This window comes from Heptranchias perlo, chromosome 21 (assembly GCF_035084215.1).
Source record: "Heptranchias perlo isolate sHepPer1 chromosome 21, sHepPer1.hap1, whole genome shotgun sequence".
Taxonomy (NCBI): Eukaryota; Metazoa; Chordata; class Chondrichthyes; order Hexanchiformes; family Hexanchidae; genus Heptranchias; species Heptranchias perlo.
Window position 1 is genome coordinate 18,868,338 of NC_090345.1, and position 26,019 is coordinate 18,894,356.

The window sequence follows — 26,019 nt, forward strand, 5'->3', positions numbered from 1 at the left end:
GTAGTTCCCAGGCTTTTCCCTGCCGCCCTTCTTAAACAAAGGCACAACATTTGCTACCCTCCAATCATCAGGCACCTCACCTGTAGCTGTCGATGATTCAAATATCTCTGCTAGGGGACCCGCAATTTTCCTCCATAACCTCCCATAACGTCCTGGGATACATTTCATCAGGTCCCGGAGATTTATCTACCTTGATGCGCGTTAAGACTTCCAGCACCTCCCTCTCTGTAATATGTACACTCCTCAAGACATCACTACTTATTTCCCCAAGTTCCCTAACATCCATGCCTTTCTCAACCATAAATACCGATGTGAAATATTCATTCAGGATCTCACCCATCTCTTGTGGTTCTGCACATAGATGACCTTGTTGATCCTTAAGAGGCCTTACTCTCTCCCTAGTTACTCTTTTGCCCTTTATGTACTTGTAGAAGCTCTTTGGATTCTCCTTTGCCTTATCTGCCAAAGCAATCTCATGTCCCCTTTTTGCCCTCCTGATTTCTCTCTTAACTCTACTCCGGCAATCTCTATACTCTTCAAGGGATCCACTTGATCCCAGCTGCCTATGCATGTCATATGCCTCCTTTTTTTGATTAGGGCCTCAATCTCCCGAGTCATCCAAGGTCCCCTACTTCTACCAGCCTTGCCCTTCACTTTATAAGGAATGTGCTTACCCTGAACCCTGGTTAACACACTTTTGAAAGCCTCCCACTTACCAGATGTCCCTTTGCCTGCCAACAGACTCTCCCAATCAACTTCTGAAAGTTCCTGTCTAATACCATCAAAATTGGCCTTTCCCCAATTTAGAATTTTAACTTTTGGGCCAGACCTATCCTTCTCCACAGCTATCTTAAAACTAATGGAATTATGATCAGTGGTCCCAAAGTGATCCCTCACTAACACTTCTGTCACGTGCCCTTCCTTATTTCCCAAGAGGAGGTCAGGTTTTGCCCCCTCTCTAGTCGGGCCATCCACATACTGAATGAGAAATTCCTCCTGAATACATTCAACAAATTTCTCTCCATCCAAGCCCCTAATGCTATGGCTGTCCCAGTCAATGTTGGGAAAGTTAAAGTCCCCTACTATTACCACCCTATTTTTCTTGCAGCTGTCTATAATCTCCTTACATATTTGCTCCTCAATTTCCCGTTGACTATTTGGGGGTCTGTAGTACAATCCTATCAAAGTGATCTCTCCCATTTTCAGTTCTACCCATATAGACTCAGTGGGCGAACCCTCGGATATATCCCCTCTCACTACTGCCGTGATGTTCTCCCTAATCAAGAACGCAACTCCTCCTCCTCTCTTACCTCCTGCTCTATCTTTCCTGTAGCATCTGTACCCTGGAACATTGAGCTGCCAGTCCTGCCCCTCCCTTATCCATGTTTCAGTAATAGCTATAACATCCCAGTCCCATGTACCCATCCATGCCCTGAGTTCATCTGCCTTGCCCATCAGACTTCTTGCATTGAAATAAATGCAGTTTAATCTAGACTTCCCTTGGTCTTTGCCCTGCTTTCTCAGACCATCTGTCCGGTCATGTTCTGTACACTCTCCCTTACTGCCTTTTGTTTCTGTCACCACTTTACTTCCCACTGACTTCCTGCATTGGTTCCGATCCCCCTGCCACATTAGTTTAAACCCTCCCCAACAGCACTAGCAAACACTCCCCCTAGGACATTGGTTCCAGTCCTGCCCAGATGCAGACCGTCCAATTTGTATTGGTCCCACCTCCCCCAGAACCGGTTCCAATGGCCCAGGAATTTGAATCCCTCCCTCTTGCACCATCTCTCAAGCCACGTATTCATCCTAGCTATCCTGTTATTCCTACTCTGACTAGCCCGTGGCACTGGTAGCAATCCTGAGATTACTACCTTTGAGGTCCTACTCTTTAGTTTAACTCCTAACTCCCTAAATTCAGCTTGTAGGACCTCATCCTGTTTTTTACCTATATCATTGGTGCCTATATGCACCACGACAACTGGCTGTTCACCCTCCCCCTCCAGAATGTCCTGCAGCCGCTCCGAGACATCCCTGACCCTTGCACCAGGGAGGCAACATACCATCCTGGAGTCTCGGTTGCGTCCGCAGAAACGCCTGTCTATTCCCCTTACAATCGAGTCCCCTATCACTATAGCTCTGCCACTCTCTTTCCTGCCCTCCTGTGCAGCAGAGCCAGCCACGGTGCCATGAACCTGGCCACTGCCACCTTCCCCTGGTGAGCCATCTCCCCCAACAGTATCCAAAACGGTATACCTGTTTTGGAGGGAGATGACCGCAGGGGACCCCTGCACTGCCTTCCTACTCTTCCTCTGTCTGTTGGTCACCCATTCACTATCTCCCTCAGTAATTTTTATCTGTGGTGTGACTAACTCACTGAACGTGCTATCCACGACTTTCTCAGCATCGCGGATGCTCCAAAGTGAGTCCATCCGCAGCTCCAGAGCCGTCAAGCGGTCAAACAGTAGCTGCAGCTGGACACGCTTCCCGCAGGTGAAGGAATCAGGGACACAGGAAGGATCCCTGAATTCCCACATCCCACAAGAGGAACATGACATGGCTCTGGGATCTCCTGCCAGGGACCTTGATTCACTAAAAAAAACGCTACTTGCTATAAGACCTGCAGACCTTACCTTTCTTTTTACTTTAGTTACTGTCGATAAGTAGAAATACTCACCTGAACCTACTCACCAATCAGGTGCCTCCCCTGTGTCGCGTCCCTTTCTGATTCCTGACGTCACTTCGAACTCCGTCGCAGCTCCCTCTGCTCTGAAATCCCGCCTTTTTATGGGACGCTCCCTCTGCTCCGATCCGCTCCTCTCAGCTGTTCTCAGCGCTCTGAAATCCCGCCTTTTTATGGGACGCTCCCTCTGCTCCGCTCCGCTCCTCTCAGCTGTTCTCAGCGCTCTGAAATCCCGCCTTTTTATGGGACGCTCCCTCTGCTCCGCTCCTCTCAGCGCTCTGAAATCCCGCCTTTTTATGGGATGCTCCCTCTGCTCCGCTCCGCTCCTCTCAGCTGTACTGTTTCTCTTCCGCCCCACCCCCCACAGGTAACCACTTCTCCTCGGTGCCTTGTCGTTGCTTATGTTACCCTCTTAAGTTGTCCCTTTTTGTCCTCATCACCGGTAGCTAAACGGGTATACCTAATTTGAACAATTCAGCTCCACAGACGTTCCACTTTCTACCCACACCTGTTGCTTCCTGTTTTGTCTGCCAATGGTCACCCAGTCTCCCTTACAAGCTTCATTACTCTTGTGTTAACTAGTGGTGTGACCACCCTCTGGAATGTCTGCTCGCAAAAACCTTCTCCCTCCCGAATGTTATGAGAAACAATGGATTGTTGTGGCTTTTATTGTGAAAAAGAAGGTGGCTGACTTATCTGCTAGTGATGACACCACAATCAAATTCTTGGCCTTTGAATCCCTGGCCTAAATGCTGTATGAGAAGGCAGCTACCTTACCTTTGGCTTGGCATTCATTTTTTGTCATTACACCTCAATGAAGCACCTTGGGACTTTTTTCTACATTGAAGGTGTTATATAAATGCAAGTTGTTGATTCCATCTGTTCATAATTAGGGCCACTGTTTTATGCAACTAAGTCAAATTCTGTTTCTATTAAATGGGATTCTGGAATTCTTACTGGCTCACAATAGAGCGGTTTTGGCGATGGAGAGCATTGTGGGTGTCCAGAACCACCATTGTGGCATCACTGTTTGTTTTTGGTATTAAAAACAGTTTCAAAGTCAGGCAGGGAATTCAGTTGGATGTGGGAAGAAACACTACTTGCAGTTAAAACAAAATCAAAATTTCCCTGACTGAAAACGAGAGAGTGACATTATCACTAACACCTTCCTTGCCCACCGACATAAATGCTAACTGGTCCAAAACTCATCACTCATCACTTATATTGCTGAAGCTGTCCCCCTCCTTTTGTACCAAATAATTCTTTCCCCTCAGCTGTTCTTGTACCAGTGCCAACCCCTCTAACACACTTCCAGACTGGATCCAACTCGAAGGTCTCCGTCTCACTTCTGACCTCCCATTCTCCATAACATCCTTCCCTGTCTTCCGATGGCACAATACTGTTATGGTCGTGTCAACTTCATTGTTCCTTTTGAATTCAAACTATATGTACCTGCTCTTCCTTCTACTTGCATTCTCTCTGTCCTGAAAGCAAACCTCGTCTGGAGACTAGTCTCCCATTTTATCTAATTCTTCCTCACTACTTTGCAGTTTCACACCTATGTTTTGCACCTGTGCACTTTCTTTGCCTGCTCATGGACAGCCTTCTAGTTGTCAGAACTTCTCGTGATTACTGTTAACACAAAGCCATGAGCAAAGACACTCAACTATAGGGGACCCAACCTTTATAATAACACCGAACCTTGGTTCTGTGGTAACACGCTTGCCCCCAAGTCAGATGGCTGTGGGTTCAAGCCCCACTCTAGAGACTTGAGCACATAATCTAGGCAGGCATTTCTGTGCAGTACTGAGTGTGCTGCACTGGCGGGAGGTGAGATTGCTACCAACTGAGCCACCGCTGACACGTGACACCTTTAGAACAGATGTGTTGGGTTTTAACCTAAATTGATGCATAAACAATAATATATGCCTAGAATTGGATTCAAGATGGTAGTTGATATCACATCGAGGGTTTCAGACTCAGATTGTCTGCTTGAATATTGCATAAATTTCATGTAAATCCTGACATTGAATTACTGTCGTCTTGTTATTTATCACAAGTATGTAAATTTTCTTTGCCATTTAAGAATTGATTGAAGTGTTACTGATGTGGTTATTCCCACAGACAAAAGTTTTTTTTTAAAAAAAATCTTTATTGTACAATGTGTAGTTTGGATCAGGGATTTATTAATGCAAAATTCTGATCCCCTGCCCTCAAACAAAAAAAGCCCCAAGTCTTATAAATTGAATCGATGATTACATTAGCTGCTTCACCTGAAGACATTGAGAATTAATAAGAAAAAACAACTGCAAATGCAGAAAATCTGGAATACTAGAAAATACTGGAAATACACAGCATCTGTGCAAAAAAAAAAGTGGTTATGATGTTTCAGACTGAAGTATACAGGCAAAAAATGCCATAATCAATCTTTTCACCTTGCAAATGCTGGTTGACGTGCTGTGTACTTCCAGCATTTTCTGTTACTTAAGACACTGAACTGATTTATAGTGCATGAGGTGACAATGATGGGTAATGGGAGGACCTGAGCTAAATTCCTGCTGGTGAAATTGGCATGAGTGCAAAGGGAAGATTTGTAAAGGATGTGAAATGCTGTAAATGTTCACAATGAAAATAAATTGCATGTTTTTATCGAGCTGTTTTTAAGTTTTCAATGGTGCATTCCAGATCCCAACCACTCGCTGCGCTTTTTTACGCAGCGAGTGGTTGGGATCTGGAATGCACTGCCTGAGGGAGTGGTGGAGGCAGATTCAATCATGGCCTTCAAAAGGGAACTGGATAAGTACTTGAAACGATAAAATGTGCAGGGTTACGGGGATAGGGCGGGGAGTGGGACGAGCTGGATTGCTCGTGCATAGAGCCGGCGTGGACTCGATGGGCCGAATGGCCTCCTTCCGTCCTGTAACCTTTCTACGATTCTATGAATTGTGGTTAATTCTTTTGATATAAATTTCCTTTTCCAATTAAGGTAAGCATAGGTTTTTCATGATGTAATGACTTAAGCTATTACTTCCAGCAGTGACTTGTTAAGTCTAGTGTTTATGGTTTTTTCATCCTCTCTGATGTTTGTTAACTTCATGTCTTCCAATGCATAACAACTTATAAAGATAGCGGCTTATAATATTTTGAGTTTTGTGATTCTGGCAGTGGCATTTTTTATAGTTTTTTTTTATTAGTTCATGGGATGTGGGCGTCGCTGGCAAGGCCGGCATTTATTGCCCATCCCTTATTGCTCTTGAGAAGGTGATGGTGAGTCACCGCCTTGAGCTGTTGCAGTCCGTGGTGTGAAGTTCTGTTTAGGTAGGGAGTTCCAGGATTTTGACCCAGCGACGACGAAGGAACGGCGATCTATTTCCAAGTCGGGATGGTGTGTGACTTGGAGGGGAGTGTGCAGGTGGTGTTGTTCCCATGTGCCTGCTGCTCTTGTCCTTCTAGGTGGTAAGGTCACGGGTTTGGGAGGTGCTGTCGAGGGAGCCATGGTGAGTTGCTGCAGTGCATCCTGTGGATGGTACACACTGCAGCCACGGTGTGCCGGTGGTGAAGGGAGTGAATGTTCAGGGTGGTGAATGGGGTGCCAGTCAAGTGGGCTGCTTTGTCCTGGATGGTGTTGAGCTTCTCGAGTGTTGTTGGAGCTGCACTCATCCAGGCAAGTGGAGAGTATTCCATCACACTTCTGACTTGCGCCTTGTAGATGGTGGAAAGGCTTAGGTGAGTCACTTACTGCAGAATACCCAGCCTCTGACCTGCTGTTGTAGCCACAGTATTTATCTTTGCTAAGATAAGGGATGTAGCATTTGTGGTAGAAATGGCAAAGTATTATAGCAAGTACAGCATGTGAGGAGGCCATTCAGCCCATTGTGCCTGTGCCGGCTCTTTGAAAGAGCAATCTAATTCGTCCCATTCCCCTGCTCTTTCCCCATATCCCTGTAATTTATTTCCCTTGAAGTATTTATCCAATTCCCTTTTGAAAGTTACTATTAGAACATAAGAACATAAGAAATTGGAGCAGGAGTAGGCCAATCGGCCCCTCGAGCCTGCTCCGCCATTCAATAAGATCATGGCTGATCTGATCCCAACCACAAATCTAAAGAACACAAGAAGTCGGAGCAGGACCCGGCCACATAGCCCCTGGGCCCTCTCCGCCACCCACAGGGCATTGACCGATCCGAACTCAGCTTCATGTCCAATTTCCTGCCCGCTCCCCGTAACCCCTAATTCCCTTTACTTCTAGGAAACTGTCTATTTCTGTTTTAAATTTATCTAATGATGTAGCTTCCACAGCTTCCTGGGGCAGCAAATTCCACAGACCGACCACCCTCTGAGTGAAGAAGTTTCTCCTCATCTCAGTTTTGAAAGAGCAGCCCCTTATTCTAAGATTATGCCCCCTAGTTCTAGTTTCACCCATCTTTGGGAACATCCTTACTGCATCCACCCGATCAAGACCCTTCACAATCTTATATGTTTCAATAAGATCGCCTCTCATTCTTCTGAACTCCAATGAGTAGAGTCCCAATCTACTCAACCTCTCCTCATATGTCCGCCCCCTCATCCCCGGGATTAACCGAGTGAACCTTCTTTGTACTGCCTCGAGAGCAAGTATGTCTTTTCTTAAGTATGGAGACCAAAACTGTATGCAGTATTCCAGGTGCGGTCTCACCAATACCTTATATAACTGCAGCAATACCTCCTTGTTTTTATATTCTATCCCCCTAGCAATAAAAGCCAACATTCCGTTGGCTTTCTTGATCACCTGCTGCACCTGCATACCAACTTTTTGATTTTCTTGCACTAGGACCCCCAGATCCCTTTGTACTGCAGTACTTTCCAGTCTCTCGCCATTAAGAAAATAACTTGCTCTCTGATTTTTCCTGCCAAAGTGCATAACCTCACATTTTCCAATATTATATTGCATCTGCCAAATCTCCGCCCACTCACCCAGCCTGTCTATATCCCCTTGCAGGTTTTTTATGTCCTCCTCACTCTCTACTTTCCCTCCCATCTTTGTATCATCTGCAAATTTTGATATGTTGCACTCGGTCCCCTCCTCCAAATCGTTAATATAGATTGTAAAGAGTTGGGGACCCAGCACCGACCCCTGTGGAACACCACTGGTTACTGGTTGCCAGTCCGAAAATGAACCATTTATCCCAACTCTCTGCTTCCTGTTCGATAACCAATCCTCCACCCATGCCAGAATATTACCCCCAATCCCGTGATTTTTTATCTTAAGTAATAATCTTTTATGTGGCACCTTGTCGAATGCCTTCTGGAAGTCTAAATACACTACGTCCACTGGTTCCCCTTTATCCACCCTATACGTTATATCCTCGAAGAACTCAAGCAAATTTGTCAGACATGACTTCCCCTTCATAAAGCCATGCTGACTTTGTCCTATTAAATTATGCTTATCTAAATGTTCCGTTACTGTCTCCTTAATAATAGACTCCAAAATTTTACCCACCACAGATGTTAAGCTAACTGGCCTATAATTTCCAGCCTTCTGCCTACTACCCTTTTTAAATAACGGTGTTACATTAGCAGTTTTCCAATCTGCCGGGACCTCTCCTGAGTCCAGGGAATTTTGGAAAACTATCACCAAAGCATCCACAATCCCTACTGCCACTTCCCTCAAGACCCTAGGATGGAAGCCATCAGGTCCAGGGGATTTATCCGCCTTGAGTCCCATTATTTTACTGAGTACCATCTCCTGAGTGATTTTAATCGTATTTAGCTCCTCCCCCCCGAGAGTCCCCTGTTTGTCCAGTGTTGGGATATTCTTAGTGTCCTCTACTGTAAAGACTGAAACAAAATATTTGTTCAGCATTTTTGCCATCTCCATGTTTCCCACCATTAATTTCCCGGTCTCATCCTCTAAGGGACCTATGTTTGCCTTAGCCACCCTTTTTCTTTTTATATAACTATAGAAACTCTTGCTATCTGTTTTTATATTTTTTGCTAATTTCTTTTCATAATCTAACTTCCCTTTCTTAATCAATCCTTTAGTTACTTTTTGCTGTCTTTTGAAGAATTCCCAATCTTCTATCCTCCCACTAAGTTTGGCTACCTTATATGTCCTTGTTTTTAGTCGGATACTATCCTTGATTTCTTTACTTAGCCACGGATGGCTGTCATTTCTTTTACACCCTTTTTTCCTCAGTGGAATATATTTATTTTGAAAGTTGTAAAATAACTCCCTAAATGAACACCACTGCTCATGTACCGTCTGCTTCCACCACCTTATCAGGCAGTTCATTCCAGATTGTTACAACTTGCAGTGTAAAAAAAAGTTTCCTCATGTCTGCTGATCATATTAAATCTGTGTCCTCTGCTTTTCGACCCTTCTGCCACTGGAAACAGTTTCTCCTTGATTTACGCTATCAACCGTTCATGATTTTGACCACCTATCAAATCTCCTCTTCACCTTCTCTGTTCCTAAGTAGAACAACCCCAGCTTCTCCAATGTCTCTACATAACTGAAGTCTCATCCCTGGTATCATTCTAGTAAATCTTGTTTTCACTCTCTCTAAGGCCTTGACATCCTTCCTAAAGTGTGGTGCCCAGAATTGATCGCACTACTCTAGCTGAGGCCTAACCGGTGTTATATAAAGGTTTAGTGTAATTTCCTTGCTTTTGTACTCCTATGCCTCTATTAATTATGCCCAGGATCTCATATGTTTTAACAGCTTTCTCAACTTGTCCTGCCACCTTCAAAGATTTGTGTACTTGCACTGCCAGGTCTCTCTGTTCCTGCACCCCCTTTAACATTCTATCATACTAGCATGATTGTACTTCGATTCATAACCAAATGTCACTCAGCACTCCACACTCAATGCATTATAAAACTGAATTTCTTCTTGCATTATTTTCTTTTTCTTAGTGCCACTCTTGCTGTTTCCCATTGACATGCTATCTGAAGAAAGTGATTCTTCATTTTCACATCTCATTATAATCCTATCTTATTTACTGCAAATGAACTCAATCATTCTCATTTTCAGTATTCATAAATAATACATGTTCTAGATCATACTGTTTTGAAAACTAAATAAGAACATAGATTAAAATTTATTTTGGATGTTTGAGTTTTTTGCACTTTGGTCTGCTCATTCATTCTATCTGGATACTTGTACAGTGCTATCTGAAATTAGTAATGCTTAAAGATTGTCCTTTGTCTGGCAGTCTAATTGTATTAATGAATTAGTATGAAGTATTTAAGCATGCGATACAATTCCCTGAATCATTTGTCTGGATTGAAGTGAAGGTGCTTTTTCAACTTTTGTTAACTTTTCCTAGACTTAAGCAATTTTTTTTGGGCTGTCGTGCAGATAAATACATTAAATGATCAAGCATTTGTTAGTTCACTTAATTACTGGATTTTTTTTTAATAAACTTCTACTTGAAAGGGAAAAATTTGCAGGTCTATGGGGAAAGAGCAGAGGAATGGGATTAATTAGATAGCTCTTTTTTAAAGAGCCATATGGCCTCCTTCTGTGCTGGATCATTCTATGATTCTACTTCTGCCGCTAATGCTATTGGCCTCTGTTTGAGGCCCAGGAATAAGTTCTAGTTAAACAATTGGGTGAATTTATAATTGGAAATGTAATGTGTCTAGTGCTCAGTCGTCAATTGCTTAGAATGGCTGAACTTTTCATTACTGCACTTTTTCATTACCTCATCTTCATGTTTTTCCAATTGTAAAAATCAAATCGCTTAATCACTTAAATCATGACTGTTTCATATGTTAGATACTGTACTTGAGATAAGCTGTGATGTGGAACTATTGTGATATCTATTTTTATATTTTTGGAACCAGCACAGTCATATAGGAAAACAGCTGTGTGGGCAAATGTCCTTTCATTTTCAATACATTATTCAGAACATTCATGCGTAATCTTGTCTTTTCAACATATCTGTTCTGTGTTTATTGTTACAGGATAAAAATTTGAATGACGGAGAATGGAACAACATCCAAATGAACAGATTGCTCTGCAGGCCAATGAACAGCTGTTGAGCAGTGATAATGAAAAAATAAATCTGTCGGTGATTGACGGTGCCACAAGTGATGAAGTTATTAATGGTGACACTGCAGCAGAGACTGATGCATTAAATGGCACATGTCTTGAGTCAGAGACATATTCAACAACCAAAACACTGAAACTGAGAGTGGATATAAATGCAGAACATGAACATGGAACTGCTGAGGCACAATTGCAAAGTGAAAAGGTTGAACAGAGTATGAATAACTTGGCAGATCATGGTGGAAGTGGAGAACCATGTGCTCTAAAAGCTTTCAAAAGTGGTCTGGGAATAGCATCAGAAAGTAAGCCAGAGGCTAGTGACTGTATAGAACTTATTCTAACTGTCAATAATCAAACACTTTGTCCTACATCTGAGACATCAAAACAGGCAGAGCCTACTGACTGGACCAAATGCGTATCTCACCCCTCTAACAAGTTTGATTCTGAGAGTCCATTTGATACAAGGATAACCAAGGATCTGATGTCCAGGATGGAGCACGAATCTTCTCGGGATGCATTGCTGGACGAGCTAGAATCAGAGTTTAGCATTTTTTCAACAGAACTCTCCACAAGCCCCAGTTTACCCAATGGAATTACAAAAGAAAGCAATGCTCTAGCCATATTCAATGAGTCAATACAAAGTAAATGTCTTCAACAAGAAAGAAAAATAAAGAAGTAAGTATTAATAGCAAGATATATGTTTTTAAATCCTGAAAATGGTTTATAGTTTTGTCAATTAGAGTGTGTGCAATAATACGAAATAAATGTAAACACTCTTGGGTCACAGTAGAATATAGAACAGTAGATGATATTTTTAGACGTTTCCATTCGTAGATATTTTCCATAAGTTCAGTGCCAAAAGACCTTTCCTGCAAGTGAGCTGTCACTTTCTGCGAACCACATTGTGCCTTTGCCTGTCCAATATCTAGGCAATTATAGCAAGCCCAGGGGTCAAACAGAGAAACCCCTGTCACTGCAATTCAGTTTACTGGATATATCATATGCCCTCAAGTGATTTCCATGATTTCAGAAAGCACTCATTCTGTGGTGGAATGCAAACACTTTCACACTGGGTTTTTGGCTACAAATGATCAAATATTTATGAATAAATAGGTAAACAGTGGTGGGTATGGTAGTGTGGTCATATTACTGGACTAGTAATCCAGAGGCCTGGATTAATAATCCAGCGAATGAGTTTAAATCGCACCATGGCAGTTTGAGAATTTGAGTTCAGTTTTTTTTAAAACAGCTTTTTATTTTCAGGTATCAGTAAAAGTGACTAGAATCTACTGGATTGTTGTAAAAACCCAAATGGTTCCCCTAATGTCATTTAGGGAAGGAAAGCTGCAGTCTGGCCTCTATGGGATTCCAGTCCCACACCAACATGGTTGACTCTTAATTGCCCTATTAAGCCACTCCAACTGCTCATGGTTCAAGATGAAGGCACACCACCACCTTCTCTGGGCAACTAGGGATGGGCAATAAATGCCGGCACCTTGCCAGCAATGTCCACATCCTGAGAATGAGTTTTAAAAAAAAATACAAATAGTAAATTTACAGTAATTACTATTCAACATAGAAAAATAAGTCATGAGTCCTCTAAAACTGGACATGAAGCATGGTTCCTGACCAGAACGCTACTTGATTTGCTGCTAATCTTCTAAATAGTTCCTGCCTAGCTTGCTTTCTAATAGCTTCAAAAGTCTATTATAAAGGATGTGATAACAGGACACTTAGAAAATATCAACGGGATTAGACAGGGATTTATGGAAGTGAAATCGTGTTTGACAAACCTATTGGAGTATTTTGATGATGTAACTGGTAGAATAGATAGGGAGAACCAGTAGATGTGGTGTATTTGGATTTTTAGAAGGCTTTTGATATAGTCCCACATAAGAGGTTAGTATGCAAAATTAAAGCTCATGGGATTGGCAATAATATACTGGCATGGATTGAAAATTGGTTAACAGACAGGAAACAGAGAGTAGGAATAAATGGGTCTTTTATGGAGTGGCAGGCGGTGACTCGTGGGGTATCGCAGGGATCAGTGCTTGGGGCCCAGCTATTCACAATATATATCAATGATTTGGATGAGGGAACCAAATGTAATATTTCCAAGTTTGCTGACAACACAAAACCTAGGTGGGATTGTGAGTTGAGAGGAAGATGCAAAGAGGCTTCAAGGCAGTTTAGACAAGTTGAGTGAGTGGGCAAATACATGGCAGATGCAGTATAACGTGGATAAATGTGAAGTTATTCACTTTGGAAGGAAAAACAGAAAGGCAGAGTATTTAAATGGTGATAGATTGGGGAATGTTGATGTACAAGGACACCCAGCTCCCTTTTGTACACCAGTCACTGAAAATAAAAATGCAGGTGCAAGCAGTTAGGAAGGCAAATGGTATGTTGGCTTTCATTGTAAAAGGATTTGAGTACAGGAGCAAGGATATCTTGCTGCAGTTATACAGGGCCTTGGTGAGACACCTGGAGTATTGTGTGCAGTTTTGGTCTCCTTACCTAAGAGAGGATGTACTTGCCATGGATGGAGTGCAACGAAGGTTTACCAGACTGATTCCTGGGATGGCAGGACTGTCTTATGAGGAGAGATTGGGTCGACTCTGCCTGTATTCACTCTAGTTTAGAAGAATGGCAGGGGATCTCATTGAAACATATAAAATTCTGACAGGGCTAGACAGACTGGATGCAGGGAGGATGTTTCCCCTGGCTGGGGGGGTCCAGAACGAGGGGTCACAGTCTCAGGATACGGGGTATGACATTTAGGACTGAGATGAGGAGAAATTTCTTCACTCGGAGGGTGGTGAACCTTTGGAATTCTCGACCACAGAAGGTTGTCGAGGCCAAGTCACTGAATATATTTTTAAGAAGGAGCTAGATAGATTTCTGGACACAGAAGGCATCATGGGGGAAGAAGAGAGATCAGGAATATGGTATCAGATAGAGGATCAGCCTTGATCATATTGAATGGTGCAGCAGGCTCGAATGGCCTACTCCTGCTCCTAGTTTCTATGTTTCTATGATTGCTGACTTGGAGTACATCAGGCCAATATATATTTTCAAAATCTTTTGATAATACAAATTAAAAATGTATCTCAAACTCAGATAGAGCTGTGACATCAAACATGCAGTTTACAAAGAACCAAGTGATACTTGTAATTGAATTGGAGGCTTTGACCCCCTTCCTGGGAACAAATTAATATAATCCAAGCACTTTGAGTGAACTTGAGATGTCACCTAAAAATAATGTCCACCTAATAATTGCTGCGGTTGATTTATGCTGGATTTTAGGTAGTCGTGGAGGTAGTGATAGATCTGGGTTTAGTGGAAGAAATTCTGTTGGGATATGTCGAATTTATTAGTCAGCTGCTAGAATGATTTAGTTCTTGTGCCATACCTTCAAGCCTCTAGAAGGTTTGCATATGTGCTGGAAAAGGGGAACAGAGTAGGAGCTATTTTATATACAGGGTTCAGAGTATGGCTATGCCTAAATATTAGAAGCCTCTTTCTGTCCTAGTGGATATGGATAAGGAATTAGCTGAAAGAGAGGAAGCAGCAGATAATTAGGGGAATGATCTCTGGCTGGGAATCCAATGAATGGAGTGCCCCAGGAATTGGTGTTGAGGCCTCTACTGTTAGTACACAGAAACAATGTAGATTTCTTTTTAAAATGCAATTGATAAAATTTCTAGATGTTGAACTGTGAAAGGGGTGGGGGGTTGGAAATCCAGTATGGCAAGGTGGAAAGGAATTATAGAACAACAGAGAACATTTTCAAGTGTTGCATTGAAACTACAGCACAGAAACAGGCCATTTGGCCCAACTGGTCTATGCTTGTGTTTATGCTCCACATGAGCCTTCCCTAACCCCATCAGGGGAGCCTTCCATTCCTTTCTCCCTCTTGAGCTTATCTAGTGTTCCCTCAAATGCATCTATGCTATTTGCCTCAACTATTCCCTGTGGTAGTGTGTTCCACTCTTTGGCTAAAGAAGTTTCTCCTGAATTCCCTATTGGATTTATTGGTGGCTATCTTATATTTATGACCTCTAGTTTTGGACTCCCCCACAAGTGGAAACACTTTCTCTGTATCTACCCTATCAGGTCACCCCTCAGCCTTCTCTTTTCCAGAGATAAAAGCCCCTGCCTGTTCAGCCTTTCCTCATAAGAATATCCTCTCAGTTCTTGTATCATACTCGTGAATTTTTTTTTGCGCTTTCTCCAATGCCTCCATATCCTTTCTATAATATGGAGACCAGAACTGTGCACAATACTCCAAGTGTGGTCTAACCAAGGTTCTATCCAAGTTTAACATAACTTTTTTGCTTTTCAATTCTATCCGCCTAGAAATTAACCCAAGTGTTTGATTTGCCTTTTTTTATGGCCTTATTCATCTGCTACTTTTAGTGATTCGTGTATCTGTACCCCTAGATCCCTTTGCTCCTCTATCCCGTTTAGACTCATTATCCAAATGTTGTTCAATATACTAGGAGAACTCTCTTTCCTTCTTGGAATGATACTCTTCGATCTTTTCCATCCAGCTAAGCAGGCAGGCATTGGTTTAACGTTTCATCCAAAAGGTGAACACCAACAATGCAGCACTCCAAGAACTGCACTGAAGTGCCACCTTAGATTATGTGCTCCAGTCCATAGTGGGGCTTGATCCTGCAACCTTCTGATAGATGCAAGAAGTGCTGTCAACTGAGTCAAGCTGAAACTTTAATTGAATAGATAAATTTTGTCATGTAACCTGAAAATTGTGCTAATTATTTAAAAATGAAGAAAAGCAAACATAGCTAGGTCTTAAAACCACATCCTTTCCGATAGCAATACTTCCGTTACGTTTTAAAAATGCTTTCACTCAAAGGAGGTTGTATATTGAGTTATAGATTAATATAGTAGTGAAATTAGTTCTTGTGTACAATAGTTACCTGTAACTTCAGAGTAGTCATCACAATGTAGTAGTGAGCCTGTACAGCAGTTACTTAATTTGTTCAATTTATCAGCCCATTTCCCTACAGCACCACCGAAATTGCATTTGGTTTCAATTTCATTCTGTGGAGACTATCTAATACTTTTGTTACATTAGTAGATTACTAATGTACAGATTCCTAATGCAGATTAAGCTCAAATTTAAAATTACTCGGTCAGCAATGTAAAAAAAAATAAATGAGCAGCTTTGATATAGCAGATGGAGCAAAATTGTGTTAAAATGTAACTGTTAATCCTGCTCCCTGGTGCAGTACATGGGGCCAAACACAAGCTTAATCAACATTAATGTTACTACACACTAAGGTCACTTGCTCATTTTCGTGAGTAATTTGGACAGTTCATCAAGCACTTTAAAACAAAAATGATCTGGATTTTATCTTGCAAGTGCCCTCTCCACAGCATGTTAGTATTCCTGTTAAGAATAACGGTCCCTTCATTGCTAAATGAAGATGAGCTACACGATAGAACCATGGGCACGGGGAGAAAGTGGCTCAGGCTAGAATATTATCTGGTGATGTGCAAATGTTGCACATCATTTCTGGTGTATCCATATTCACCCACTCTGGAATTAGTGTGATTTTTTTTTTCTTCTGGGATATTGTATTCTGTATTAGAGATATATTTGTAATGTGCATAGAGTAGTTGAATGGTGCTAAACGTTAGCTCTGAACACAATTGTAAAAAGAACTAGTACCTCTAAACAACATGCTATCTGAATAGTGTCACCTAGTGTATTTGTGCATTAGGTGCATAGCTTTGATTAAAATAATTTTGGTAAAGTTTTGTGCTCACAATTGAGGGTTGTCTGTTGGGGAAGTTTTCCATATCTGATACCCAAATAATATGACCCAGATATAGACTCAAACTTGTCCCTTCAGTGGCTGTGGTTTACTGCTTCAGTGCTTACCAGCCCATGATTTTTTCTGTCTATTAAAATCGTGGGTATTGGAGTATACAAGCGCAAAATCCATAACTTAACCTTGACCTTGGAAATGCATTCTCTACCACACCAATGTCTTTGTTTTCCCTTTCTCTTGTCTGCTATCACCTGCTCCCTGCCACAGCTAACATTCCACAAAAACAACTTTTTGTAAAGACTTTGAGTGAGATTGCCAGCTAATGTCGAAATATGGACAGTTTTGTGCTCTGGCCATCTGCTCAAATAATTGGGTTAAGACTGGGCTTATTTTGTTTGGAACTCATACTTTTACTTTGGATGCATTTACTTTCATCCATCAGTCCAGGTTGGACTTGAGATGAAAAGGTTTTTTTTAAAAGTGTGTTTTAGCCCACTGTGCCATACAATTCCTGTCTGGACCTTTCAATCACTTTTTAAAAAAAAGTTGTTTCTTCCAGTTTAGCTACAAAAAAAAACTATCTACCTCCTATGTTGTGCCGTAATTAAGGGGAAAACTCTCCAGTGGCTGGAGTCATACCGAGCACAAAGGAAGATGTTAGTAGTTGTTGGAGGCCAATCATCTCAGCCCCAGGACATTGCTGCAGGAGTTCCTTAGGGCAGTGTCCTGGGCCCAACCATCTTCAGCTACATCATCAATGACCTTCCCTCCATCATAAGGTCAGAAATGGGGATGTTTGCTGCTGATTGCACTGTGTTCAGTTCCATTCACAACCCCTCAGATTATGAAGCAGTCTGTGCCTGCATGCAGCAACACCTGGACAACATCCAGGCTTGGGCTCATAAGTGCCAAGTAACATTTGTGCCAGGCAATGACCATCTCCAAAGAGAGAGAGACTAACCACATCCCCTTGACATTCAATGGTATTACCATTTCCGAATCCCCCACCATCAACATCCTGGGGGGGTCACCATTGAAACTTAACTGAACCAGCCACATAAATACTGTGGCTACAAGAGCAGGTCGGAGGCTGGGTATTATGCGGTGAGTGACTCAATTCCTGACTCCCCAAAGGTTTTCCGCCATCTACAAGGCGCAAGTCAGGAGTGTGATGGAATGCTCTCTGCTTTCCTGGATGAGTACAGCTTCAACAACACTTGAAGCTTGACACCATCCAGGACACAGCAACCCACTTGTGTGGCAACCCATCCACCACCCTAAACATTCACTCCCTGCACCACTGGTGCAGTGTGTACCATCTACAGGATGCACTGCAGCAACTCACCAAGGGTTCTTCAACAGTATCTCCCAAACCTGCAACCACTACTACCTAGAAGGACAAGGGCAGCAGGCACATGGGAACAACACCACCTGCACGTTCCCCTCCAAGTCACACACCATCCCGACTTGGAAATATATTGCCATTCCTTCATCATTGCTGGGTCAAAATCCTGGAACTCCCTACCTAACAGCACAGTGGGAGAACCTTCACCACACTGACTGCAGCGGTTCAAGAAGGCTGCTCATCACCACCTTGAGGGCAATTAGGGATGGGCAATAAATGCTGGCTTCACCAGCGACGCCCACATCCCATGAACGAAAAAAAATCATCTATATCAAAAGATTAAGATCCTACGTTTACCTACTACAACTGAACTCAACGTACTTCAAATTTAGTTAAGAATGCTCAGATAGTTGTGTGAAAGTACAAATACGAAGAGTTTGTAGCCAACCAAGTTTTATTAAATTTTCATTGTATGAAATAGTGAATGCTATTACTCAAACACTTGTTTTGCTCATGTTACTGTTTTTACTGTGCAGACTGATGGAAGAAAACAGAAAACATCAGGAAATGATTGTGGAGATCTGTGCAGAGAAAGACAACTTGAAAGATGAATTGAGAAAGCGTTCTGAAACAGAAAAGCAACACATCAACACTATAAAACAGGTAAGTCATCTCTGCAAACTTAGAATGTAACAGAACTGGTTTTGATCTCCAGTATAGTACAAGTTACTGTAGCATTTTGGTGCATTTAGTTCAAATTTGTTTTTTTCTTTTTGTTGACTTCTCTATTTAGTATGCCATTTTGCAATATTAAAGATTATCACTCGACTTCTTGCAATGCTGTCCTTCAATTGATTTGTAAGGAGTTGAAATTAACTTGGTAACTTGTGCTTTTTTTTCTTGAATTTCTATTCATTGCTCTCCTTCCTGGGGGAAGGGTTGGGTTTCTGCTTGGCTCCACCCTCATAGCATAGCATAACATAACTAGGCGAAGAACTAATATTCCTCACATGGGGCATGGAGGTGCTGAGAGCTTAGAGTGTACACAGCCAAATGTTAATAATTATTCTTTAAAAACCTGACCTTTTATGGCTTGCCCTATTTTTGGCTGTTTTGGCAAACTTCTAAAATTATCAAATGTCTGCTCTGTGTGGGAAGTGATTCACTTTTCTGACTGGAGTCTATCCTTTGCATGTGTCAGAGAGATAATTTAATGCTTCATAGAACCAAAGAAGCTTGGAGCAGAGAATGAAGCACTTGGGCCCATTATATCTCTGCTCTTTCCGAGAATCAGCCAACACTAATCCTGTTACCTCCTTCTCTCCCCGTAGCCCTGGATCATCCTCAGCTTCAAATGTTTATTCACTTTTCTCTTTTAAAAGTTTGTGGCCTTTGTCCTTACTACTTTCTGTAGCAAAGCTTTCCATTTTCTAACAACTCTGCATAACAAATTTCTCTGAATCTCACCTCTCACTCTTTTAGTGGGAGGGGGAAGTGTAAGGTGGAGGAGGGGGGGATTGCAACAAAATAAATTTTCTTTGGCTATAACTGCAGCAACCCTATCCAGAGTAAGAGGAAAGCTTTTTGATGTTGCTTTACATGTTTGATGTTTTAAGGTGAGCAAATTATCTAGGAATAAAATTTAGAAAGCTTTACCTACCTGAAACTTCATTTACAGAACCCTGATGTAGAGTTGGGTACCCGCAAGCCTTGAACTCTGTTGATGCCTTGTACCTCTTGAGTGCTCATTTGTTTTCTCTTCCTGATCTACCTGTGCTCCTGCTCTTCCTCTGTTTCTCACACATCGAGTGGTCCATGACCCCTCATTTGTGGGTCTGCCAGACACATGCAAGCATACCTAGGAGGGAATGGAAGGCTGTAATACAATTATCAGATCTGTTTATTGATCTCCTTTTACTCATAGTTTAATTTTTAGAATTAGGTTACAAGCCTGTAAAATTCCAGCAGAGGAATTATCTACTCATTATGGATTCACTCATTTGTTGCAGATGGAAGCCAAAGTTGAAGATCTTATAAAGGAAATAAAAACGACAAAAGAGCGTTTGATCTCTCAAGATACTGCTGCCAAAAATGCCATTCACCAATTGCAAAGAAATGTAACTTTTCGGATAGAACAAGTAAGAATGTTTTTAAAATATAAGAAATGTAACTTTTTAAAAATTGTACTTCAAGTTTTTGTTTAGAAATTATATTTTGGGTTTTATTTTCTTTTGCTTGACCCTAAGATTTTTTTTTTCCTACTTCCACTTCCAACACTCCTTCCCCCCCCCCCACCAACCTTTTTTTGTAATTCATTCATGGGATGTGGGCATCACTGGCAAGACCAGCATTTATTGCCCAACCCTAATTGCCCTTGAGAAGGTGGTAGTGAACTGCCTTCTTGAACCGCTGCAGTCTGTGTGGTGAAGGTTTTCCCACATTGCTGTTTACGTAGGGAGTTCCAGGATTTTGACCCAATGATGATGAAGCAACGGTGATATATTTCCAAGTCAGGATGGTGTGTGACTTGGAGGGAAACGTGCAGGTGGCGTTGTTCCCATGCGCCTGCTGCCCTTGTCCTTCTAGGTGGTAGAAGTCGCGGGTTTGGGAGGTGCTGTCGAAGAAGCCTTGGCGAGTTGCTGCAGTGCATCCTGTAGATGGTACACACTGCAGCCACTGTGCACTGGTGGTAAAGGGAGTGAATGTTTAGGGTGGTGGATGGGGTGCCAATCAAGCGGGCTGCTTTGACCTGGATGGTGTTGAGCTTCTTGTGTTGTTGGAGCTGCACTCATCCAAGCAAGTGGAGAGTATTCCATCACACTCCTGACTTTGTGCCTTGTAGATGGTGGAAAGGCTTTGGGGAGTCAGGAGGTGAGTCACTCGCTGCAGAATATCCAGCCTCTTGACCTCCTCCTGAATTTTACCTGTGTATGGGCCCAACTGGACACTTTCCAGTCAGTGATATGACACACTGCAGATGCTTTCTGGGTTGATCTGTTGAGCATCCTCCTGAGTTTGGAGCAGTACAAGAATTAATGAAAAAGTTCAATATAAACTTTAACTTAGTTGTCCTTTTGTCCCTTTTTTTTCCATCTATTCTATGATTACAGTGTGGATCTACATAATCCAATTTTGTAGGTAATTTTAAGCTTGGAAATGATTTGCAGCCCAAAGAAAAATGTGCTCTCTTGCAAATCATATGCAGCTTCTAATAGGAAAGAAGGAATCCCTTTGCTAATTAGAAATTATTCGGTGTACTAAAGAAGTCTCACTTAACTGCTGTGTTCTATATGCTGCTACAGCTGATGGCATCTACTGTACTGTAACCAGTTCATCTTGCCAGGGCACATTATTTAAAAGCTAATTTGATCAGATCTGTAGGTGGATTTTGAACTAATTATAAAGGAGAGGGTGTATCAAGTTTGTGGATGCAGTGTTTTTAACACATTCTGGTTTTAATGTTGGAGTATGTTGCTATTACGGAAATGAACTAGGTTAAGTTTGTTTACATCTTAAAAAAAAAAATGTAATGGAAGTATGTGACTTTTTCCTTTTCCTGCTGGGTCAAGAAATTGTCCAGTAGTATAAACGGACCCATCTCCCAAATTTTAAGTCTACAGTTATACATCACCACTGGTCTGAAAGCGGTAGGGTGCAAAGTGCAGCTGGCAAGACCAGTGTTATGGGGAGCACCTGGCTGCGATTTGTAGTCTGCTTGCTAGGAGAGAGCTTTTTGCATGAGTGTTTGCATAACTAGGCAGAGCTCTCTACTCCTTTTGGCAGGTGAAGATAGAGTGGTCGGTAGTGATCACTTTCTGCTACATTAAAAAGATTCCACAGTAAGTTTATGAAGTGCCCAGGAGCTCCACCAGGCTTGAGTTATTTTTAATCCAGGCTTCATACCATACCAATGTTGTACTCTACAAGTGGCAAATCCAGGTGGTGTGAAATGGTGTTTAGTGCATTTTGTGTCAGATCAAAACCTGACTGGAGTTGTGCTGTCACTCTTGTGTAAATGCATATTCAAATCTGTTTTATATTGGTGTGAAAATGGAGTATGAGACATTAAACCAAAGACCCATCTGCATGATCAGATTGGGTGTTGAAGACCCCAAGGCACTGTTTGAAGCATGGAATTCTCCCAGTGTTCTGGGACATCAAAAAATATTAAAATCATGTAAAAAGTCTACAGAGCAAGATTGACTGACTGTGATGTTATCACTCTGTAAAGAATCTATTCAGACATCTGTTTTCATTGCAGCTCTCTTTGGCTACATTCTGTTATGCTACTTAATATACAAGGAAAGGGAAAAAAACACAGCCCAAGAGATCCTGCAGCTGATAATTATTTTAAAATGCAGTAAGATGTTCAAGAAATCTGTCTGTAGTCATTCCACTAAAGACTGGAGTAATTTTTGTGGGATTATGTTTTCCTGTAACCTTCATTCATATTACTTAGTCTTCTGCATAGGGTGTAAATGGGTGTTTATCCAAAGCTTGATGTTGCCTGTATACATTTTTTAAAAAAAAAGTGGACCTGGGAAATGAATTGGTTCTTTACTTTTTAGACTAACAAAAAATGTGAGGAGGCTCGTCAGGAAAAAGAAGCTATGGTAATGAAGTATGTTCGAGGAGAGAAGGAAGCCCTTGATCTTCGAAAAGAGAAGGAGGGAATTGAAAAAAAACTAAGGGATGCAAACAGAGAATTGGAGAAATTGACAATTAAGGCCAAACAGCTCACTCAAGAGAAGGCAAGATTACAACAGCTCTATGAGGCAAAGGTAATTTATCTAAGTAATGTAATGAGACTGTATATAGAGCTGTAATAAGCTGATGCCAGTAGTCAGAGGATTTTTAAAATCCTTTTTAATTATCTCACTTTATTCCTCTTTGGGAGAGGTCTTCCTCTCCTGAAGGTGATAGCTTTGCTGGAGTATGGTCCCATATACAGTGGCTGTTCCACAACTGGCCATTCTTCATTTGTGAACTGGACAATAAGTATACATATGTGGAAGCCATTGCAGTCCAGCCTGACTGACGTGAACTTCTAGTGGAGGTTGCTGCATAGCTAATAAGAACAGGAATCATGGCTTTTAGTGTATGTGTGTGTGCTTTTTTTTTCGTCTTTCATATCCCATGTTTACTGAAGTTTTTTGTGACCCAATTGTGTCACTCTTTCCCCACCCCCTTTCAACTGCCCTGGCTGAGATCAGCTAGCTCGAAACAGTTAACGGTTGGAACTTGGGACCATTCTGATCTGCATGGCTCTCAATACCTTACTGAACTGCACCTCACGTTGCATTTACCAATCGAGCCATCCCAGGGGTGAGCAACATTTACATTTTTAAACCAGTTGTGCAGTGGTTTTCCTCTGTTCTCCCTCGTGAGTGATCATGTTGATGCCATGAGCTAGTCTGTCATTCATGTTTATTTTGTAGGATTACCTGGTCAGCTAGGGAGTGGGGGGTTAGTGCTCCATGCCAGAAACCTAAACCTGTTAAAACCAAAGGAATCTATTTCATATGACTAATACTGTATTTTTTTTTCATCTGGTGTCGCTGATGTTCATATTTCAATGGAGTACTTCATTTAGAATGTGCAGAGAAGCTACTTTCCCAATAAGAAGGTTGTCCTGAATGAACTTAACTGGTGTGCTTTACCAAGGAGTCCTGTTCAAAAAAACAGTGCTGCAATGTCTTTTTTTTTAGGAAAATAAAGAATATTGACTTCATCTGAAACCTGTTCATAACTTTGTTTTGCATGTCTTTTTTTGTAACACCTGCTTTAGATCATCCATTGATTTTAATGGCAAATCAGTTAACTGCATGCCCCTTATAGGTGCACACCTTTTGCTAGCAAAATTCCATGAATGTAAACTAGTTTCATTGCATTCTAATGATGAGACTAGAAATCACTGGTGATATTCATGGAAGTACAAGTGAATTGTATGGCATTTCTCTTCACTATTTTAAAGGTGGTGTTAACCATTTATTTTAAATGGGCCAATACCTCTTGAGTGGACAGATTGTCATGTGAACGTATCAAAAATATGTTTCCCATTATCTTCAACATGCCATTTCTAGCCTACTGATTCTTCAAGGTAAATTGCATTGCCATTTTAGGGTGTGCAACTTATTAAAATTTGTTTAGAATGTAACCACTTTAGACTTCAAAATTCAGTTAAATTTTTAAAACATGAATTCAAGTACATAGCCCTACTGTACTCTTAGGAAGTAAACTGGTATTAATGTTGTGGTAGAGCCACTAAGAAGTTTTCTCAGTGCTGAAACTTTAAATAGAACAGTAGCAACATTTTGTTTGTCAGAATACTTCAAACCATATTCAAGTGACAATATTACAATTATAATGAGAATTAATGCAAAAAGAAAATGCACTTTACATAGTTTAGGCAAAAGATATGACAGTTGAGCTTTTTTTTTGAAGAGAAGTAAAATAGTTTTAAGATGAAGAACCTGTGCAGTATGTATGTTTCTTTTGATTTTGAAGTACTTCTGCAAGCCTATGTATGAAAAGCATCCAGAATATATATTGAACACTAAACATAACACAGTAACTTACAAAATGCTGTAGGTTGAAATGATGTAGGCCAGGAATTTAGATTTTTTTAAGGGCTGTGATATCATCTTGCTCAGCTCACCAGATAGTATATATGAATTGTTTAAATAGGAATGTCGATAAGTATTGCAAATTCAAGTTGAGCAATTTATGCACTTATATATGATGCTAGCTGCATTATCTGGACAAAGGTGTTGAACAGAGACCAGATGCTTTACCAGAGAGTGTTGAAGATTTGAAGCCAGGTCAATTTTCCCTCATCATTGTATATTTCCAAATGGCTGCTTCAAGCTGAAAATATCCTGGTTCCTGGTCAGAGACTAAAGGAGAGGCACAGAACAAGAGATAAAGTAAATTAATTGTGTAAAAATGTCAACCGCCTAGTTTTGGATTAAATGTTTTTAGTTGGAGGGTAAATGTAGTAAATGTGCAGATTTCAAAAGTTAATAAGGAAATGAAACTTCAGCTTCTCTCTGTGTTCTGTGAAGATGGGAAGGTTCACTTTTTAAGCTTTTACTTTTTGAAAATTTGCAAACCTTTTATTCAAAGCTACATGCTTTAAATGTTTGTTTCAATGGTTGTAGGAAGGCGAAGCAACAAAGCTCAACAGAGATGTTGAAAAACTGAAGGAAGACATCAACTCCAACATCATCAAAGTGAAATGGGCCCAGAACAAGTTAAAAAGTGAAATGGATACACACAAGGTTAGTCAAAGTGCTGCAGCTGTTTAGATCATCAAATCTAGAAATCACAAATATTTCATATTTAAAAATACAAATCTTTTACCGGTAGTGTTGTCATTACTGGAAGGCAGTGAATCAAAGTACAGCTCACAGTATTTGGGGCATATTTTAAGAAAAGGAATGACTAAAGCAAATTAAAACTGCTTAAGATTCTTGGATTTGTTATTTATTTTGACCAGCACTGAAGTATAGTTGCTTCAATATACAGTACATATTGCAATTTTGCCCTGCCAGAGCCCCTTGCAGTGCTTTCCCTTCCCTGCCAGTACCTAATAGCTTTTTACTGCAGCAATCCTAAACCCCTTCCTGATCATAATCCAGATCTAGGTGACAGAAGTGCAAGATTCAAATCTGCTTCAGATCCTTTTGTGCAAACATATCCACATTATAGTTGTAGAGGTTGATGTCCCATTCACCTAGATGTATCTGTTCGTGAAAAGTCGGGCAACTTGCCTGGTTCAGAATCTGATGGAATACCTAATGGAAAGCCATACAGTCAACAACATATGTGTCAAAGGCAGCATCAAACTGAGATTTTACAGACCAGTCAGAACTTTCTCCCAGAAGGGTTAGATCTTTGGATGAGTCCAGAAAATATGGTGCTAAGCACTTTCTATTCCACAGATCCTCCCAACAGCTTGCAATCAGGAGTAAAATTAACATGGGTATAAGTGACCTTTTTGCAGATTAAGTGGGCACTGGTTGTCTGCATTCTCAAGGTGAAAAAGTAAAAGGAAATTGTATTCATAATTTGACAGAGAATATGGTAGTGAACAGTACTTGTACAAGATATTATTTTGATGCATTTGATATTTATTTGGAATGGTAACTGCAGTGG

General features: G+C 41.2%; 2 protein-coding genes across 6 annotated transcripts in view; one reads left to right on the forward strand and one right to left on the reverse strand.

The window, feature by feature from the left end:
• The window catches only part of ccdc186 (coiled-coil domain-containing protein 186), a 98,254-nt gene that overhangs the window by 19,130 nt on the left and 53,105 nt on the right, over positions 1–26,019 (forward strand). For all 4 annotated transcript variants that reach the window (XM_068002174.1, XM_068002175.1, XM_068002176.1 and 1 more), the window contains exons 2-6: positions 10,632–11,391; positions 18,399–18,525; positions 19,872–20,000; positions 22,431–22,643; positions 25,023–25,142. In XM_068002174.1, the coding sequence (XP_067858275.1) occupies positions 10,655–11,391; positions 18,399–18,525; positions 19,872–20,000; positions 22,431–22,643; positions 25,023–25,142 (1,326 nt within the window). In that variant the 5' untranslated portion in view covers positions 10,632–10,654. The remainder of the gene's footprint in view (positions 1–10,631; positions 11,392–18,398; positions 18,526–19,871; positions 20,001–22,430; positions 22,644–25,022; positions 25,143–26,019) is intronic.
• The window catches only part of adrb1 (adrenoceptor beta 1), a 68,249-nt gene continuing 60,572 nt past the window's right edge, over positions 18,343–26,019 (reverse strand). The window contains exons 3-5 of one of the 2 annotated variants that reach the window (XR_010966677.1): positions 24,657–24,758; positions 19,523–19,720; positions 18,343–18,487 (exon numbers count right to left, since the gene is read on the reverse strand). The gene's annotated coding sequence lies outside the window, so the exon portion shown is untranslated. The remainder of the gene's footprint in view (positions 18,488–19,522; positions 19,721–24,656; positions 24,759–26,019) is intronic. The other variant, XR_010966678.1, reaches the window with a different exon arrangement.